We start from the raw sequence: 20,910 nt of genomic DNA on the forward strand, positions 1-20,910 counted from the left end.
CATTATCCAGCACAGACACATTATCCAGCACACACACATTATCCAGCGCACACACACACATCATCCAGCACACACACACACACATCATCCAGCACACACACACACATTATCCAGCACACACATTATCCAGCACACACACACACATCATCCAGCACACACACACACCATCCAACACACACACACACACAAACACACATTATCCAGCACACACGCACATTATCCAGCACACACACATATTATCCAGCACACACACACATCATCTAACACACATCATCCAGCACACATACACACACACATCATCCAGCGCACGCACAGACATCATCCAGCACACACACTGCATTCTTTATACACAATCTGCATTTACTACAAACACACTACATTCACTACACGCACTGCATTCATTATACACACTCTGCACTCTCTACAAACTACATTCATTATACACACTCTGCACTCACTACAAACACACTGCATTTACTATACACACTGCACTCACTACAAACACACTACATTCATTATACACACTCTGCACTCACTACAAACACATTACATTCACTATACACACTCTGCACTCACTACACACACACTGCATTCATTATACACACTCTGCACTCATTACAAACACACTACATTCATTATACACACTGCACTCACTACAAATGCACTACATGTATTATACACACTGCACTCACTACAAACACACTCCATTCATTATACACACTCTGCACTCACTACAAACACATTACATTCATTATACACACTCTGCACTCACTATAAACACGGGAATCTTGGGTGAGTTCCCACACTTTTTCCCCCAGGACTTGACCCCTGCCTATGTTGCCTTTGAGACCATATGGCAGCCCAGGAATGAGAATTACCCCCATCATGGCATACCATTTGCAAAAGTAGACAACATAGGGTATTCAAAATGGGGTATGTCACAAACCTAGGCCAAAGTTAGTGTGTAGATTTTCTTTTTGCATTTTTCACATAAAAATTGCACGTTCATATATATATATATACTAACATTTAATTCTAAGCGCTATTTGTTTTAAAATGTGTGTGTGTATATATATACACTTATAATTAAATTGTGTGTGTGTGTGTATATATATATATATTATATATATATATTATATATTATATTATATATATATTGGCTGGTCTATTCTGGACATAGTAGTTCTTTCCTCCTTGTAACATACATGTCACGGAGGTGTATCCATGGGAACGGTTGTTTAGACACAGTAGGTGTCCGGTGCACGTTATTATGACGTCAGCACGCACGATTGCACGTTCACACGCAGACGCACCGGGTTTTTTTTTTTTTTATATATAAATATATACTCATTCTGAGTGTATTTTGATAAATATGAGGTGTGTCTTTGAAACGTCCATCCATGGTTAAAGGGACATATAGTCACAAGAACAACTACAGCTTATTGTATTTGTTCTGGTGAGTATAATCACTTCTAGCTTTTTGCAGTAAACACTGTCTTTTCAGAGAAAAAGGCAGTGTTTACATTACAGTCTAGGGATGCCTCCACTGGCCACTCCTCAGATAGCTGCTAGAAGTGCTTTGTGAGGCAGGGCTTTTTCCAAAATTAAAATCCCCTTTCAAAGGGAAGAGATTTCAGACTGTCAATGAGATATAGATAAATATGACAAGGCAGCTGATGGTGTGAGGTGCCTACTTTGCATGGGACTGAACCGTCATTGTTATGTATATGTGTGTGTTCGTTTATATACATTTGATTTAAAAAAAAAAAAAAAGTTGGAATTGGCAGGGGCACATAGTGCTACAAACTGCCGATCAGGCCATGTTATCACAATATCATTGCGATCACATGGTTCAGAAGGGTCAGATTGGCTGCAGGGGAACTGCCTGGGTTGGCAAGCAGTTCCCCCGAGCGGGATCCGTGGGTAAGGTAAGAATTCCGGGGGCAGCAGACTGTTATGGCGTATGAGCTTTTAAGCCTACTTTTTTAGTACGCCGAAATGACATTAAGGGGTTAATATGCATATGAAAAGAATCACATGAACAGTCATCTTACTAAACATCACTAATGATTACACATTTACAAGGTCAGTCTAGAAAGAGGTGATGACAAGCACATTGATGATTTAAACATTTTAATTTCTAGAAGCATAAAACTCCCCTCGTTATTTAAACCCTCTAACCAAAAGGAAGTACTCATACGTTCCCTTGTTCCTTACTTTTAAGTTTTATTGATTCTTTGGACCCTTGCGCGGTCCTCACCATTTATGAACCTAAGCTGCCTGAGACAATCTGTAAACATGATATCAAATTTTGGAATTTTCTTTTACATGTTTTTTTCCAGTTTGTGTTTGTTTGTATTGCTATGATACCTACTGTATTCTCTGTTTACATGTTATGCTTACAACCACATCATGAGCCCCACTACAATAAAAAAGTGAATACCGGTAATTAATTTAATCAAAAAAATAGAATTTCAGTTAAAAGATAAGGAGTTATATTCATATTGATGGAAGATGCAGATTTTTTTTTTACTTACCGTGCAAACGTTCTCATGGTTAAACAGTAGGCTTTATCTTTTTAAAGTTTTTAAATTTTTTTTTTTTTTTTTTAAACTACCGTAAGTTTATCTTAATCTCACTGATCCCTCATCTATGTGTTCTCAGTAATGCAAAATGTTGCAAGATGGTCTTGCCAGGTTCATACTATTCTATTTTTTTCTTGGTCAAGCTAGTTCTACACACCATATATTTTCTACCAAAAAGAGTTGCAATTATGACCCAAAACATGTTTTTTTTTTGTTTGTTTTTTTAGTGTTTTTTTGGTTCTAAGAAATTACAAGAAAATTGGAGTTATTTTAGGTAGGAGGTGAAACTCTTTGTCTTTTATTTGGGAGTTTACAATTAATAATGAAAGAACTAAAAAACAACGGGTTTAAGAGCTTTCTTCGTGTTTTTATTTCTGATCTCTCCAAAGGTCAGAAATAGCCTATTTTTACACTTACACCTTCATCTCCTTGCAATGTGCTCTTTTAACATGCATCAAACCCCAGCCAGAAATATCGGAATGAATAACTAATCAATTAAAATGTTAATCCCTTATTTTAATGAAATAATGTTCATGTACCTGTTCACTTTCACTGATATTGTTTGTCTAGAAAGTCTATTTGGGTCTATATAATGTATTTTAGACGTTGACATTAATGTGATTGCAGATGGTGCTTCACATTAGAGATGAGATAATATAAGAAAGCCTAACATTTATAAACAATGTTTATATTTCTAGAAAAATGCAAGTCCGCTCCTGAAGTTCAAAATGGAAAACTTAAAGGTGAACAAAACCAAGGTGGCTATGATTCAGGCTCCACTGTGGAATTTGAATGTGATCCTCAACATGTGCTCTCTGGGCCTATAAGTGTTAAATGTAAAGGGGGTCAGTGGTCTGATCTTCCGCAGTGTCTTAGTAAGTAAAATAAGAAACATGATGAACATTCTGTATTTTCCAATTCATTCCCTTCTCAAAATGGTTGTATTTTTTCCCCAGGTATGTTTAACTTCTCCATTATTTGGCACCCTTCCTTGCTTGAAAGGGTTTGTGGTGGAATCTCGGTAAAAATACATTTAGTAGGCCGAGATTGCCACGTGGTTTGTGCACGTGCATATGCTGATGTATCGGTCGGTTGGTTGCACGTGGCAACGATACAATCAGTAGTGTAAGGAGCATGTGCAGAAATACAGGATATACGAGTATTCCCCTCCTCCATTGTGCTGGGCAAGCCAAGTGGTCAAACAGGAAAGTTAGTCTTTATTCTGTTGATTGGGTTAGAGTACATGTAGGTGGAACTGATTATAGGAGGAGCTATATGTCTGTATAAGGGACCTACACTGTACGATCAGGACTCAGATTTTAGCTGTTTTTGGTGACATTAGTCCCTCTGAGTCCCGGTCGGTGAATCGAATAAAGATCTCTTCCTTCCTGAAGAAACCTGTGTCCATCTCTCTGTGCTTGGCTTCCGTCAGTTTCTCCGGTATCAGGTTCTGTTTATGCAATTGCTGAGATTAAGTGAATTCCTTTCTTTTATTTTGTAGAGCCATGCAAAATTTCCACAAAAGACCTCAATGCTAGAAATGTTGAATTGATATCACCGGAAGATGAGCACATTTATGAAAATGGTGATGAAGTAGATTTTAAGTGCAAAACTGGTTTTAAAAATATAAATTCGGGAAATCCCTTAAAGGGAGAATGCAATGATGGCAAAATGAAGTATCCAAAATGTTTTCAAGGATGTAAGTAGTATTCATATTTACATTTTCTTTATTTTTGACTAATACAATAATGCACATAATTTACTATAGTGTGAATTGCAGGGAATTTAAAGTGAATTTGAAAGGCCAAAGTAGCTGAACTGAAAGCATAGCTGACGTTAAATGTTAAATTTACTTTGACTTTGCTTTGACTTCCCTGCAATTCTCACTTTAGTGAATAACCCTGTTAGAGCTCAGCTTATTACAACCAACATAATTTTGGCATTGTGACAAATTTACTATTTACAAACTGGTGAAACTGTGCAGCAACGCCTATTAGTTAAAGTTCCTAGCGCTCTATTGGAAACTATAAAAGGTGCAAGTCTTTTTTTTGTGTTTGACGATGTTGTGACTCCAAGGACTGTAAAAATTCCCTGTTCTGGCATAAATGCTACACCTGGTGAAACAAGAAGTAAGGTCTCACTGGGGATATACTTTTAACTTAGTTTCAGAGAAATGTGCTGTTCTACCCTGTGAAAGTAATTAAAAGAGAACCTTCTTCATTGAAGCCAAGGACTTGGCTAGAAGAACAGGTACAGAGTGGATGGGTGCTGGCTACACAAATTTGGGGTTAAACCATTTGTAATCAGTTTCATCTGTTTAGGTAGGATGGTGCTCAAGACCTCAAAACATCAAAGCAACAGCATTGAGTTTGTTCCTTTAAAGAACATACATGAGTAAATTTTCTCTTTTTTTTAGAGTGTGCAAGCCAAAAAACTCTCTCTCTCTTGTTACATGCCTGGTCTCACAGACACCACTGTAGCGGAGCTCCCTGTACCCCGACTGGGTAACTCTGCCAAAGATCGCTTCCTAGCTGGAACCGGGGAAAACCTCAGCGCTTCTGCCCCAGTCGCCATGGCTTGACTGGGGTCCTCCTGGAGCCTCTCCATTCTGGAACAGGATAGGGGACTAGCTCTATGCCCTCCCAGGGACAGAATGACACACAGTCCTGTGAGCTCTAGTACTTACAAGGACTGGAACAAGGTGCTGAGCAGTGATTAGCCTTTCCCCTCCCAGTAACTAGACGACACATAGTTCTGGGAATACAGCTGGTTTAATGCATCCAAACACAGCCTTTTTTTTTTCTTCACCACAAGCCCCTCCCAGGAATCGCTGGGCTTGGGAGATAATTGTGTTAAAGACAGGTAAGTTAATTATCTCCCAGGAACAGAGAGGCAAACACAAAAACATAAAACCTAAAAATACCCCAAAACCTCATAAAAACATAAAATAAACCTACAAGTGCATCCTCAAATAGCCCTGATCTGAGTGTCCAAGTTCTCCTAATAGTGCTCAGATCCATGCAGTGTAGTGGAAACGCACTGTGTTAAAGTTCTGACCAGCCGCACACATGGTCCTATGCCAAAATTGTCCTAGGGCGTTTAGTGCTTTTGCCGTTCAACATTCGGGAGCCCCTGCGACTGCAATACGTGGTGCTTTGCCTGACTATCAGGGTGCGTTTGTTCCCGTTAGTCTCAGGCACCTTCCCTCCAAAAAGCACTCTTCTGGTGGGTTGCAAAGTTGTTCAAAACCCTGAATCATGTTGTCCGGGAACCGCACAGTTCCATAACATTCACGGCTAAGTTTCCATAACATTCACCGCTGAGGCGACCGGGGACCAACAAAATCCTCATGACAAAATTAGTTCCTCCGTGGACCATTCGTTGGTTTGGTAAATGAGAACGGTTGCCAGTGAGTGTGAGAAGGGAAAGTGCCGAACCAGAGGCACCCAGGGAAAGCGGCTTGTAGCGGCTGGGCAGGGTAACTCCCGAACGGGGTCTTAGACCTGGACCATAGTTAGTGGGCAGGAGGCCGGTTTCCACACTCCTCCAGGAGTCCTTGGCAAACGTTCTTGGGAAGGAGCATTTGTCACAACCTGCATGTATTTTATTCTTCAACAACACCAGGGTTGGAGCTCCAGGCATACCTTCATGACAACTCCATCCTCCAAGGCATCACATACATAGCAAAATAAAATATAATTAGTCTTTAGCCCAAATAAGCTTTTAACAATATTAAATCAGTTGACAAAGAAAATGGAGGTTGTGAAATATGGAAACATGGAGGGTAAACTGCCAGCCCAAAAAATACATGGCAAGGTTCAAGGTTTGGTGTGTAGCCCAGAGTGTCACATCAATACAAATCCCAATAATATGTTTATTGCTGTGGGGCTCTGGGACATATTGATATATACTACACACAATAATGTACAGGTTATATGAAAGTGCGCCACAGCAATAAATGTCACATTAATGTCTGGTATATGAGTATGTCACATAGCTCCATAGCAATAAAAGTTCCTTGTAATGTCTGTGTATTTGAAAATAAGATTTTAGCAAAATAGAATACCACAGCAATGGCTACATTTTACACTGTAGATGATTATTCATTTTATTTATATTTTATTAAGAGCTGACAAATTCCACAAATTCTAGAGGGAGTGGGCTAAAATGACACAAAAGGTAAATGTAGGATGTATTTCGTGTACGGAAAAAAGTTGGTTGCCACAATACTTTACAATGAAGGATTAGATTTTTGGATGACAGTTACAGGAGAAGAAGCAAAGTGGGTTACAAAGGTGCAGAAAGGGAAAGCTATTGGAGGTTGAGTAAGAGTCTAAATGAGCTGGGAAGGGAGTTCCATAGGAATGGCACAGCCTTAGAGACGTTTTGAAGATTGGCAACAGAGGTGCAAGTACGAACAGGAGATAGTCGCAGGTCTTCGGTAGAGCATAGGGGCCTGAATGGGGCATACTTGTACATTAGTGTGGATAGGTAGGTAGAAGCAATATTATATACAGATTTGTAAGCAAGCACCAGAATTTCAATTTGAACCGTAAAATGTATGGGGAGTCAGTGTAAGGACTGACAGAGTGATGAGGTATAGGAGATGCAAATGAACACTCAGACAAGCCTAGCCACCACATTAATTATAAACTGTAAGCAAACGGTAAGACCACTGAGAAGTGAATTGCAGTAGTCAAGGAGAGTGATGATAATGGCATGGACTAACACCTTAGCGGCTTCTAGGGTTAGATGCAAGCTATGTTTTTGAGATGGACACAGCAGGATTTGGTGAGTAACTGGAAGTTAGGGGTGAGGGGTAAAGGTGAGCTTGGAGTCACATAGGAAGTGAGTCTGTGAGGGTGAGGTAATGCCATCGACTTGGACGGAGAGAGACACTGGAGTAGCAACACTCGAGGGAGGAAAGACAAGAAGTTCTGTTTTGGACAAGTTTAGTTTAAGGAAAAGAGCAGCCATCCATTTAGAAAAAGAGAGGCGGTTAGAGACACAAGTAAAGAGGGCAGCAAGATATCAGAAGAGGAAAGATAGATAGAAGTGATATTGGAAGCCAAAGGAGCTGATTTAGCAATGGAGGCCAGGGCCGGACAGGGAGCTAAAAGCAGCCCTGGAAAAAAAATTCTATACCAGCCCAATAATGCGTCACACCAGCATAGTGTGCTGATATAGAGGGTAAAAAAATAACTTAAAAATGAAAACTATTACTCCAACGAAAGAACGCATATAGGGCTTCAAAATAAACAAAAGAGCGCCTTTATTTTAAGTAGACGTACATTTGCATGTAATCAATGTTTCAGGACAACTACTTTGGCCTATTAAGGACATTTTAGTAATGGTACTGAAATGCTGAATGTCTGCAGTTGCACAACTAAAAAAAATGAAGTGATCTTGTTTGTTTTTAAGTTCTATGGGTGCGCTCTTCACTTTGAATATGTTATTGTGCATGAGTATGCAACTAGGAACAAGACTGGGCCAATACATGCTCATTCTATATATATATTAATGACATTTATGTGTGTATTATGCAAATATAAATGTATATTACTATATGTGTAAATATCATAGGCATAATTATATGTTACTAATACACACATCAATATACATGCATACAGTTGCAAGAAAAAGTATGTGAACCCTTTGGAATGATATGGATTTCTGCACAAATTGGTCATAAAATGTGATCTGATCATCATCTAAGTCACAACAATAGACAATCACAGTCTGCTTAAACTAATAACACACATAATTAAATGTTGCCATGTTTTTATTGAACACACCATGTAAACATTCACAGTGCAGGTGGAAAAAGTATCTGAACCCTTGGATTTAATAACTGGTTGACCCTCCTTTGGCAGCAATAACTTCAACCAAACGTTTCCTGTAGTTGCAGATCAGACGTGCACAACGGTCAGGAGTAATTCTTGACCATTCCTCTTTACAGAACTGTTTCAGTTCAGCAATATTCTTGGGATGTCTGGTGTGAATCACTTTCTTGAGGTCATGCCACAGCATCTCAATCGGGTTGAGGTCAGGACTCTGAATGGGCCACTTCAGAAGGCGTATTTTCTTCTGTTTAAGCCATTCTGTTGTTGATTTACTTCTATGCTTTGGGTCATTGTCCTGTTGCAACACCCATCTTCTGTTGAGCTCCAGCTGGTAGACAGATGGCCTTAAGTTCTCCTGCAAAATGTCTTGATAGACTTGGGAATTAATTTTTCCTTCGATGATAGCAATCCGTCCAGGCCCTGACACAGCAAAGCAGCCCCAAACCATGATGCCCCCACCACACTTCACAGTTGGGATGAGGTTTTGATGTTGGTGTGCTGTGCCTCTTTTTCGCCACACATAGTGTTGTGTGTTTCTTCAAAACAACTCAAGTTTAGTTTCATCTGTCCACTGAATATTTTGCCAGTACTGCTGTGGAGCATCCAGGTGCTCTTGTGCAAACTGTAAACGTGCAGCAATGTTTTGTTTGGACAGCAGTGGCTTCCTCTGTGGTATCCTCCCATGAAATCCATTCTTGTTTAGTGTTTTACATATTGTAGATTTGCTAACAGGGATGTTAGCATTTGCCAGTGACTTTTGTAAGTCTTTAGCTGACACTCTAGGATTCTTCTTCACCTCATTGAGCAGTCTGCGCTGTGCTCTTGCAGTCCTCTTTACAGGATGGCCACTCCTAGGGAGAGTAGCAGCAGTGCTGAACTTTCTCCATTTATAGACCATTTGTCTTACCGTGGACTGATGAACAGCAAGGCTTTTGGAGATACTTTTATAACCCTTTCCAGCTTTATGCAAGTCAACAATTCTTAATCGTAGTTCTTCTGAGAGCTCTTTTGTGCGAGGCATCACTCACATTAGGAAATGCTTCTTGTGAAAAGCAAACCCAGAACTGGTGTGTGTTTTTTTTATAGGGCAGGGCAGCTGTAACCAACACCTCCAATCTCATCTCATTGATTGGACTCCAGTTGGCTGACATCTCGCTCCAATTAGCTCTTGGAGATGTCATTAGTCTAGGGGTTCACATACTTTTTCCACCTGCACTGTGAATGTTTACATGGTGTGTTCAATAAAAACATGGCAACATTTCATTCTTTGTGTGTTATTAGTTTAAGCAGACTGTGATTGTCTATTGTTGTGACTTAGATGATGATCAGATCACATTTTATGAACAATTTGTGCAGAAATCCATATCATTCCAAAGGGTTCACATACTTTTTCTTGCAACTGTATATATATATATATATATATATATATATATATGTGTGTGTATTAATGTCAGGATTACATCAATTTACGTCTTTTACCTTTACCTCGTTTAGTGTATCTTGTCTCCAATTGTCTCCTATTTTTCTCTTACAGCGACCCTTGTGCATCTTTTACTTCATCCCAGTCCCTGTGTGTTTCTTTTTACCCTTCTCCAGCCTCTGTATTTCTTTCCCCCAGCCCCTTTTTTGTTGTTCTTAGCCCCAGCCACTTTGTCTCTTTCTCCCCTTCCAAATATCATCTGTGTGTCTCTTTCTAACTCCAGACTGTGTGCCTCTTTCTCTTCTCCCAGCCACTCTCTGTCTCTCCCAGCCCAGCGTTGCCTCCCCCAAATCTTGTCACTTTGTTCCCCTTCCTTACTGTATGTCTCTTTGTCCCCCCAACAAACCTTCTGTGTGTCTCTTTCTTCCCTCTCCTCCCTGTGTCTCTCTTCCCCATCTCCTCCCTGTGTCTCTCTCTTACCCCTCTGTCTCTTTGTACCCCCATCCCCTGTGTCTCTCTCTTACCCCTCTGTCTCTTTGTCCCCCCTTCCTTGGTGTCTCTCTATTACCCCCATCCCCTGTCTCTCTATTACCCCTCTGTCTCTTTGTCCCCCCCCGTTCCCTGGTATCTCTATTACCCCTCTCTTTGTCCCCCCCCCATCCCCTGTCTCTCTATTACCCCATCTGTGTATGTGTCCCACCTTGCCCTATGTCTCTCTATTACCCCTCTGTCTCTTTGTCGTCGTCCCTGTGTCTCTCTATTACCCCTCAGTCTCTGTGTCACCCCTCTATTTGTTTTCCCCAATTTTGGTCCCCCCCTTCCCCTTCCCCTCTTCTTGTCCCCCCCCCCCACCCTTCCCCTATTTTTCTGTGTGCCTGCTTACCTTGTCACAGGAGAACTGAGGGAGGGGGAGGAGCTAACTACCATGCTCCCTCGCGGTTCCCATAATTCCCAGCATGGACACATCATAGAGTAGTGATTACTCTATGATGTGGCTGAGCTGAGAATTATAGGAACCGCGAGGGAGCATGGTAGTTAGCTCCGCCCCCTCCCTCAGTCCTCCTGTGCTGACAGCTATGCCGCTTAGGCGGCCGCCCGGCACACTCACTGATACTGACAGCAGTACAGCTGTCAGTACAGGAGATGGGGCCGCCGGCCGCAAGGTGAGTAATCACCTCAGAGTGACATGCGGCCGCGATATTATTAAAATATAGGGAGCAGGGCTCCCTCTCTCTCTCCAGCCCCCCAGGTGACGCGGCCCACCGGAATATTTCCCGGTATCCCGGTGGGCCAGTCCGACCCTGATGGAGGCAGTATAGATTGAGAATAGCAGGGGACCAAGGACAGAACCTTGGAGAACAGAAGGGTTGCCAGAAAAAGAAACACTGAAAAATCTCTGGGGGAGATATGATGAGAACCAGGATACAGTATGTCCTAAAAAAAATCATCATCTGCTCATTATCAGGTAAAATTAGGTAAATACAACCTCAAATGAGCAACAACATATGGCATATTACAACATGTTATACACTATTTTGTTTTTTCAAGGTATATACACTGACTTATAAAGATATATAAAGTTAAGTGGTTTATTTTTAGAAGTGATATCACCACCAAATTTAGATTTATTGCACTTATATTTTTAATATAGCGCTCCACTGTGTATGTTTTATAGCAGAATTACAATGTCTATGTTTTCCTAATTACTGATTTAACTCCAGTCAGAATCCTTTGTTTGGTGTTGCGGCTAAGTTACAAAATTAGAAAATTGTGCATTTAGATATGACTTTGCCCCATACTAAAAAAAATGCATTAGGCTCTATTAAATTGATCTGCTGGTACTTATTGTTTAATTGTCTTGGTTTTGTATTGAAGCAACCTGTCGTTTAAGTCAAGAGATACTTGATGAAAAAAATTTGGAACTGCATACTAACGAAAATTATGATGTTTATTATGGAAATGGAGAAACAATTACATTCAAATGTAAGATAGGGTTTCACAGCACATCTGAACTGACTGGAAAATGTGAGAATCGGAATCTGACATATCCATCCTGCACATTCAGTAAGTAGAGTCTTCAATTTCCTTTTTTTCCATTTAAAGAAATGTTCTAAGCATAAAACATATTTTAGCTTAATTAAACTGTTTTGGTGTGTAGATAATAGCCCTGATTGCTGTAACTGCTCAGGTCTCTGCTATTCAAGTTAAATCCCTTTGTTTATGAAGCCTTAGCCACAATTCTCCTGGCTGTGACTCACATAGCCTCCCTACACACTCCATAAAGAAACAGTCTAATTTTGAAACTTCCTTTATTACCCACTTTATTTAAGTTAGAATCTGATCACTGAATTACATAAATCAGTCTTCTGTTTGTGATTATAGTTCAAGTAACAGAGCAAAAAAATAAGAACGTCTAAAATGAACATACTGTGCTGTAAATTGTTTTTATTTTTAATGAGGCTGTGTGAGTCACAATGAGGGTTGTTGTGGTGAGAGCATAATTAAGCTGATTTAAACTTGCAGAGAATTGAGCGGTGAGACTGCAGGGACATGATCTATACACCATAACGGATTAATTTAGCTAATGCTGTTTTGGTGCTTCGCTTATCCCTTAAAACTTACACATGCTGTTAAAATTTACCATGTTTTATTCAGTTTCATTTATTGTTTATCTGCTAACCAAAAATATCTTCTGAGTTGTTTTCACTCATAATGTGAAACATAGGTCATATAATTCGTGCTTTTGTATTAATTAAAATAATATTAGAAAAGCTTTCCTAGTTCATTACTGCTTTCATGTTTCTTTTCTAATCTTACGTGAAAACTGTATTTGAAGACCTCATGTATAAAATAATGGAGGAGTCATGGTAATGACTATGGCCATTATAAAGGCAGGGCCGCCGCTTTCATTAGGCCAGTTGGGCAGTGGCCTTGGGCGCTGTGTAACACGGGGTGCCCGCAGGGGTTCTTATTCTTATCTGAACAATATACAGAGCGTGTGCCGACTCCTACTGTGACAGAGCTTCCAGGAGCGCCCTCCCCACACTACTCCTGCCCTCCTCCACTCTTATAATGAATTCTTCGCTCTATCGATATAGCCCTGCCTCTGACCGTCCACAAAATATTAATCATGCACCCTGCATATAACCCCACCTTTCACCAATCCTAAACAGTGCAGCTCCAACCCCTCCCCGTTTTTACCCACTCCTCTCAAGAACTCCAGACAAAAAGCCTTGGGACTTTTGAAGAGGAGGGCAGAGCTAGCGCAGATCATTCATGTCCTGTCCTTTCCTGGACCATATAGAAAAACTGGAAGCATGGCTGCAAAGGAGGTACTACACTACACTACATTGACTGGATGGGCTGCTGCCAGTGCCCCAGCTCCTACCTGAGTATGTGACAGTTTAGTGTGTGTGTGTGTGTGTGTGTGTGTGTATTAGGCAGTGTGTATGTATTAGACAGTGTAAGTGGCAGTGTGTGAGTGTATGCATTAGGCAGTGTGTGTATGTATTATGAAGTGTGTGGGTATGAGGAAGTTTGTATGTGTTTGGTGTATGTATTTGGCAGCTTCTGTGTGTATGTTAAGCACTTTGTGTGCATGAATGTATTATGCAGTGTTTGTGTCTATAAGTATAAGGCAGTTTGCTTGTGGTTGTGTGTATGGATAAGGCAGTTTGTGTGTATGTATTTGGCAGTGTGCATGTGTGTATGACTGTTAGGTGGTGTGTGTTTATATGTATAAGGCAGTTTGTGTGTATGTGTGTGTATGTATATATATATATATATATATATATATATCAGTATGTGTATGGATGTACAGTATGTAATAGACAGTATATTTATATAGATAGGTCTCTATCTACTGTTGCTCCAGTCTGTTTCTTAATATGTGCCTGTCTCCCTAAATAAAGATCAAGCAGACAAACAATTGAGGGTCAATTCACTAAACAGTGATTTGCTAAGTCTCTAAAAGCTTAACCCCTTAAGGACCAAACTTCTGGAATAAAAGGGAATCATGACATGACATGTCACACATTAACATAGGTCAAAATAGTAACATTTGATAACTTTTCACTCACCATTTAATGAATAGACCCATTGACAACACACATGGGACACTCTGAAAAGGGTAAGAGACAATAACAAATAAAGAGATTGTTTAAAGTACAGTCGGCAAAGATGGACATTACAAGTGAAGGGGAAAAAAATTGCCGGCTCTGAACCACTAACTTGCAACTCTGGTTCTGGGAGGCTGGGCAATGACATTTCACACATGACATCACTTAGAATGACAGGTTTTGCCGATCCAATCGGATTCCTCAGATCTGCTCTTTCACTGCTAACAGTGTTATTTATGTCCATTCTATGGATGGGACTCGCCAAAAACGTCAGCTAATACCTCCATGTGATTGGCTATTATTATTATTATCTTATCATTTATATAGCGCAAGCAAATTCTGTAGCGCTGTGCAATAGGTATCAAAGTAAACCTTCATTTCCATGCAATCAAAACATGCTATTAAAACATGTAGAACACAATTAGGGATATCAGAATGTCCATGCTTAAAGGAGAATGATTATGCATTGCATTTCAAAGACATATAGCACAGATAATCTAATAGGACAAATTGAAGCAACACATATTAAAATACTTATTAAGAATGCTCAAACATATATTAAAACAGACACATTATTGAGAAATGCCAATTAAAAACAAATACAAAATATATAGCAGTATCCTAAAATGACCTGACTAAATAACAAATAAGGATACAATCAAAATAAAAAAAATGAATACAATACATGCACCTTGAAAGGAGAGAAATGGGGAAGAAAAACATTAGATCACATAATATCATGTATATAAGCAAAAATGCACAAGAACTGTGTATAAAAATATATCAAAAGATCAAACTCTATATTTAACCTATCAGGTTCCAATGTCCTGAGCTTATGTACCAATTTCATCTCCTCTCTACCTATATTTACAATATGATCACCCCTCGCCATGGCTTTTAGTTAGTTAACTGTTCCTTCGGATTCATGTTATGATATTTCTTACAATGTGCAGGCACACTATGTTGCTCATAACACTTTAAAATATTCACATGTTCACCTATTCTTTTGTGAAATGGACATATTGTGCGGCCTACGTATTGTAGACCACATAGACAAATTACATGATAAATTAAGTCCATAGTGAAACAGATGAAAAAACATTAATGTAAAATGATCTCATTATTTTTAGTTTTAAATGTATGTATACCTTTTAGAGATGTATTCTTGCTGTATCCTATATATTTGTTACAGGAATGAAAAACCTTTACTGTTAACTAAAAAAAATATTTTTTACTTCTTATTTAGGGTGATTATGCGTTAAATTAACTTTAAAATTAGGCACACCCCTAACTGTAACAAAAGGTTAATCTGGTATGATTCCTTTTAAATCTTTAATTTTTCAAGAGGTGTCAATGTTTGTTTATTGTAGTGTATTTAATGAGCTATTACACTTATAGATAGGTGCTGCTATATTATTTAAATGTACTTAAAAAAAAAAAAAGAAATAAGCTCCATTATCACTTGGAATTTTTGTTACTAGCACGAAGAATGCATGATTATGAAATAGTCACACTGAATATATCAGAACTTTATTTCAATTGAAAAGTGGTCAAAATATATTATAAGACAAATTAGTAAATGTTTTATCTTATGGTAAAGCCTGAAGTTGACAAAACTTGACAATAGGCAAAAGATGGTGAAGCATACAGAGGACAGCTTCAGTTGAGTATACTGTATCTACTGCTTATTGCACCACCAGACTTCTGCATCCATAACAGGGATTCACCCTTAGTGGTCTTGGCAAAATATACACAACATCCTATCAATATCATTCTTTTTTTGTGTGTGCAAATGATTCCATAAAAGTGTACTTGGTCTGAATAGCAGTTATCTCATCAATACCTGTTTTACATTATAATGAAGAGTATAGATTATCAGATCCCGATAACCTGTCTTCTCTAACTTTTCTTCCAGGGGAATCTTCAGTATAAATTGCTGGCAGAAAATGGAAAGACAATGCAGACAAGACAACATAGAGATTTCCATACGTTTGCAAGTTTACTTCCAATATTTTATAAGTATATATTCTGAAAAAATGATCCACTGAAAGGATGCATTGATGCATGACATATTTCTGTGATTATCAATCAAAGACCTGTGCATTTTATATACTGCTGTTTAAGAATCAGTTGTTGCTGTTTAAGAATCAGTATTTAAAGAATAGGTTTTTATTTTTATTTTTTTATCACATTTATATGTGAAATGACTGATCTATACATTTACTGTTCTTTATATACTGTTATTTCAGTTGTGTTTAGGAGAATAAAAAAAAATAAAATAAAAAACTGGCTTATTATATATAAAAAAAAAACATTGAGTTGTTTATCATTTCTTCATGTTTATGTTAGATGATGTAAAATTTGAGGACAGAACTCCAAAGTATTATTTAAATGATCATTTACATTTTTGCTTGCACCAATACAAGATTTAAAGAAATATGTGTTTGAATACCTGAAATAGTACCCTAAAAGCAGTGGCATCCATGGGGCCCCGGTGCGAAAACTGATCCGTGGGCCCCCCAACCCCCCCTGCGCTTGCTCTGTGCGGGCCGGCGCCGCAACACAGCGGGAACCTGGTCGCAGGGTGTCGACCCCTGCAGCCGCGGTATGTACGCCACTGCATGCAGATACATACACTTAAAGGACCACTATAGGCACTCAGATCTCTTCAGCTCAATGAAGTGGTCTGGGTGCTCGGTCCCTCTAGTTTTAACCCTGCAGCTGAAAACATAGCAGTTTCGGAGAAACTGCTATGTTTCACTGAGAGTTAATCCAGCCTCTAGTAGCTGTCTCACAACCGCTAGAGGCGCTTCTGCAATTCTCACTGTGAAAATCACAGTGAAAAGACACTGGACGTCCATAGGAAAGCAGAAAACCAGTATACACTCAGTGTAGGAGATAGATAATAACCACCACTAGTGTGTATGTGGAGCGCTTATAATTTGTCTTACTCACCCATATGGGTTAACATACACATGTATGTGAAACGTATTCCGTGACAGTATATCTGAAACGGTTATAAATACAAAATAGTGCAAATAATGTATGTAATGGGTACAATGGGAAAGTGTTCTATTGTCAGGATCGGGTCAGTGATCCAACACGCAGAGTACAAAGAGTAGCAGATACGTATACCGGACCTTAGAATGGCCGGACTTAACGTAAAACTACGTATAGAATGGTCAGAGACAAGCCGAGGTCGAGGGAACGAGAAGACAGGTAAGCGAGAGACAAGCCGGGTCAAGGATAACAGAAAGACAGGTGAGTAAATAACAAAGCCGGGTCAGAACCAAAAGACAAGAGAAAAACAGAGCACTGTGTGACTAGGGAGACTAGAACCACGACAGGGCAATGAGTAAATGAGAGAGACACTGTTAAATACCCTGGTTAGGAAGAGAAGACACGCCTCCGGCGAGTCCTGATTCGTCTCCACAGATTTGAGTGACAGGGCGTTCCGGGTTGGCGTCATGACGTCGGCCTCCGGGCCTCCTGCTATAAAAGGAAGTGACTCCCTCGCGGCCGGCGTTTGCAAGACCGGGTGAACCGCGAGGAACCGAGGAGACATGCCGTCCGGACGGATAAACTTCTAAGTCTCTACCTCTCTCAGAGGTAGAGGCTTCAGGTACCCTGACAGTACCCCCCCTCTCAGATACGCCCACCGGGCGGAAGGAGCCGGGGCGAGATGGAAAGCGGGAGTGAAATGCCCTGCGAAGGCGAGGAGCATGAACATCCTCTTGTGGTACCCAACTCCTCTCCTCAGGACCATAACCCTTCCAGTCAACCAAATATTGTACTCTCCCCCGGGAGACACGAGAATCAATAATGGAGTTAACCTCATACTCCTCCTGACCCTCCACCTGAACAGGGCGAGGAGGGGCGATTGTGGAGGAGAATCTGTTACAGATTAGAGGTTTCAGCAATGACACATGAAAGGAGTTCGGGATGCGTAAAGTAGCTGGGAGAGCTAGACGATACGCCACTGGGTTAATTCGAGTCAAGATCCTGTAGGGACCAATATAACGAGGAGCGAATTTCATGGAAGGAACTTTAAGGCGAATATTCCTAGTACTCAACCAAACTCTATCGCCTGGAACAAAATTCGGAGCCGCCCTTCTACGTTTGTCAGCATGTTTCTTAACCAGCATAGAATTGTGTAGAAGAATTTGTCGAGTCTGATCCCACAACCTCCTCAAATTGGCAACATGGACATCAACCGACGGCACTCCTTGGGAAGGAGAAACCGAGGGAAGAATAGATGGATGAAAGCCATAGTTCATGAAGAAGGGGCTTGAATGAGTAGAGTCACAAACGAGATTGTTGTGCTCAAACTCCGCCCAAGGAATCAAACCGACCCAATCGTCCTGGTGTTCGGAAACAAAACAACGTAAGTATTGCTCAATCTTCTGGTTGGTTCGTTCGGCAGCTCCGTTAGACTGAGGATGATAGGCGGAAGAAAAATTCAATTTGATGCCTAATTGAGAACAGAATGATCTCCAGAAACGTGAAACAAATTGGGAGCCTCTATCAGAAGTGATCTCCGAAGGGATCCCATGCAAGCGAAAAATCTCTTTAGCAAATATGTCCGCCAATTCAGGAGAAGTCGGAAGTTTAGGTAAAGGTACGAAATGTGCCATCTTGGTAAACCTATCAACTACGGTGAGGATAACAGTGTGCCTTTTAGAAACAGGCAAATCCACAATAAAGTCCATTGCCACACAGGACCAAGGTTTGTCAGGAATTTCCAGAGGTTGTAGAAGACCACAAGGAAGCGAATGCGGTAGTTTAGTTTTAGTACAGACCTCACAGGCTACGATAAAATCCTTAATATCCCTCCGTAACGAAGGCCACCAGAAATCCTTGGAGATCAAAGAATACGTCTTGCGAACACCCGGATGACCAGCCACCTTACTCTCGTGAAGACACTGTAAGAGCTCCAGTTGGAGTTCAGGAGGAACGAAATGTCTAGAAGCAGGAGTCAGTCTAGGTGCCAGATGCTGCAAGCTCCTTATCTGATCAAGCAGCGGAGAGTGGATTTTGAGAGTAGTGTTAGCGATAATGTTACACTTGGGTACTATAGAGGACAAAACCGGCTCAGACAAGGCATCGGCTTTAGAATTCTTAGAACCTGGCCTATATGTGAGTATGTAGTTGAAGTGAGTGAGGAATATGGACCAACGAGCCTGTCTAGATGATAGTCGTTTAGCCTCTCCAATATAGGATAAGTTTTTATGATCTGTCAAAATAGTAACAGGATGCAAAATCCCCTCCAATAAATGTCTCCACTCCTTTAAGGCCATGATAACCGCTAGGAGTTCCCTGTCACCAATGTCATATCTGCTTTCAGTACCTGACAATTTTTTGGAAAAGTATCCACAAGGATGTAATGGTTTATCTACACCCAACCTTTGGGACAGAACGGCACCTATACCTGTCTCAGAAGCGTCAACTTCGAGTAGGAAAGGTAGTGTAGTATCAGGGTGAACTAAAATTGGTGCGGAAGCAAACAGCTCCTTGAGTGTCTTAAAAGCCAGAAGTGCTTCAGTAGACCAATTCTTAGTATCAGCCCCTTGTTTGGTCATATTGGTGATGGGAGCAATGATAGAGGAGTATCCCTTAATGAAACGTCTGTAGTAATTGGAGAAACCAATAAATCTCTGGATAGCCTTGAGACCCTTAGGTAAAGGCCAATCTAATATGGATTGGAGCTTCTCCGGATCCATTTCAAACCCCTCTCCAGAAATCACGTAACCAAGAAAGGTAGTTTGGGATTGGTCAAAGCTGCATTTCTCTAATTTGCAGTATAAGCCATGCTGAAGAAGTTTGTGTAAAACCCTTCTGACTTGTCCATGGTGAGTTTCAATATCCCTGGAATGTATAAGTATATCATCAAGGTATACAATAACACAGTCATCTTGAAACTCCCTAAGAACCTCATTAATAAGATCCTGAAATACCGCCGGGGCATTGCAGAGACCAAAAGGCATTACAGTATACTCATAGTGCCCATATCGAGTATTGAACGCAGTTTTCCACTCGTGTCCGTCGTGAATTCTCACCAAATTATAAGCACCTCTAAGGTCTAACTTAGTGAAAATCTTAGAACTTTTTAATCGATCAAAAAGCTCGGTGATCAAGGGAATCGGATATGCATTTCTAATGGTTATCTTGTTAAGACCTCGGTAGTCAATGCAGGGTCTTAAAGAACCATCCTTCTTTTTAACAAAAAAAAATCCAGCCCCAGCAGGAGAGGAGGATCTCCTAATGAACCCCTTGTCTAGGTTTTCATGAATATACTCCTCTAGAACTAAGTTCTCATTCGTAGACAAAGGGTATACATGACCCCTGGGAGGCATAGTACCAGAAAGTAAATTAATTTTGCAATCAAAAGGCCTATGTGGTGGTAAGGTATCAGCCTTTCCTTTGTCAAATACTGCCTTTAAATCTTGATAAAAGGACGGTATCTGTACTTTGGTAGAGTCGGTAGCGTTATTAAGTGCGTTAACACTACAGAGAGGTGACACTTTCTTTAAACAATTCTCTTGACAATCCTGACCCCACGAAACTATTTCCCCTGATCTCCAATCTATAACGGGGTTATGTCTCTTAAGCCAGGTGTATCCCAGGACTATGGGAACAGAAGGAGATGAAATGAGTAGTAGGGATATTTCCTCCTTGTGTAGAATACCAGTAGTTAAGTTAAGAGGTGTGGTTTCCCGGAAAATCACATGCTCAACTAAAGGTCTACCATCAATGGCTTCAACAGCCAAGGGTGTCTTCCTTAACTGGGATGGGATAGTGTGTTTGGTGAGAAACTTTTGGTCGATAAAACTCTCAGCAGCGCCGGAGTCTATCAATGCCATAGTCTCTAAGGTTCCCTTCTCCCAAGTTAAAGAGACAGGTAATAGGAGTCTATGTTCTTTGTAGTTATGAGTAGAGGACAAAAT

The 20,910-nt window shown here is 40.3% G+C and overlaps 1 protein-coding gene across 1 annotated transcript in view; it reads left to right on the forward strand.

Moving 5' to 3' along the window:
• Positions 1–16,062, forward strand: part of LOC134568169 (coagulation factor XIII B chain-like) — a 150,864-nt gene extending 134,802 nt beyond the window's left edge. The window contains exons 7-11 of the mRNA XM_063426526.1: positions 3,284–3,460; positions 4,087–4,284; positions 11,724–11,912; positions 15,882–15,946; positions 16,045–16,062. Coding sequence (XP_063282596.1) covers positions 3,284–3,460; positions 4,087–4,284; positions 11,724–11,912; positions 15,882–15,898 — 581 coding nt within the window. The 3' untranslated portion in view covers positions 15,899–15,946; positions 16,045–16,062. The remainder of the gene's footprint in view (positions 1–3,283; positions 3,461–4,086; positions 4,285–11,723; positions 11,913–15,881; positions 15,947–16,044) is intronic.
• The last annotated feature ends 4,848 nt before the right edge of the window (positions 16,063–20,910 follow it).

The sequence above is a fragment of the Pelobates fuscus genome, chromosome 7 (assembly GCF_036172605.1).
Source record: "Pelobates fuscus isolate aPelFus1 chromosome 7, aPelFus1.pri, whole genome shotgun sequence".
NCBI classification, from domain to species: domain Eukaryota; kingdom Metazoa; phylum Chordata; class Amphibia; order Anura; family Pelobatidae; genus Pelobates; species Pelobates fuscus.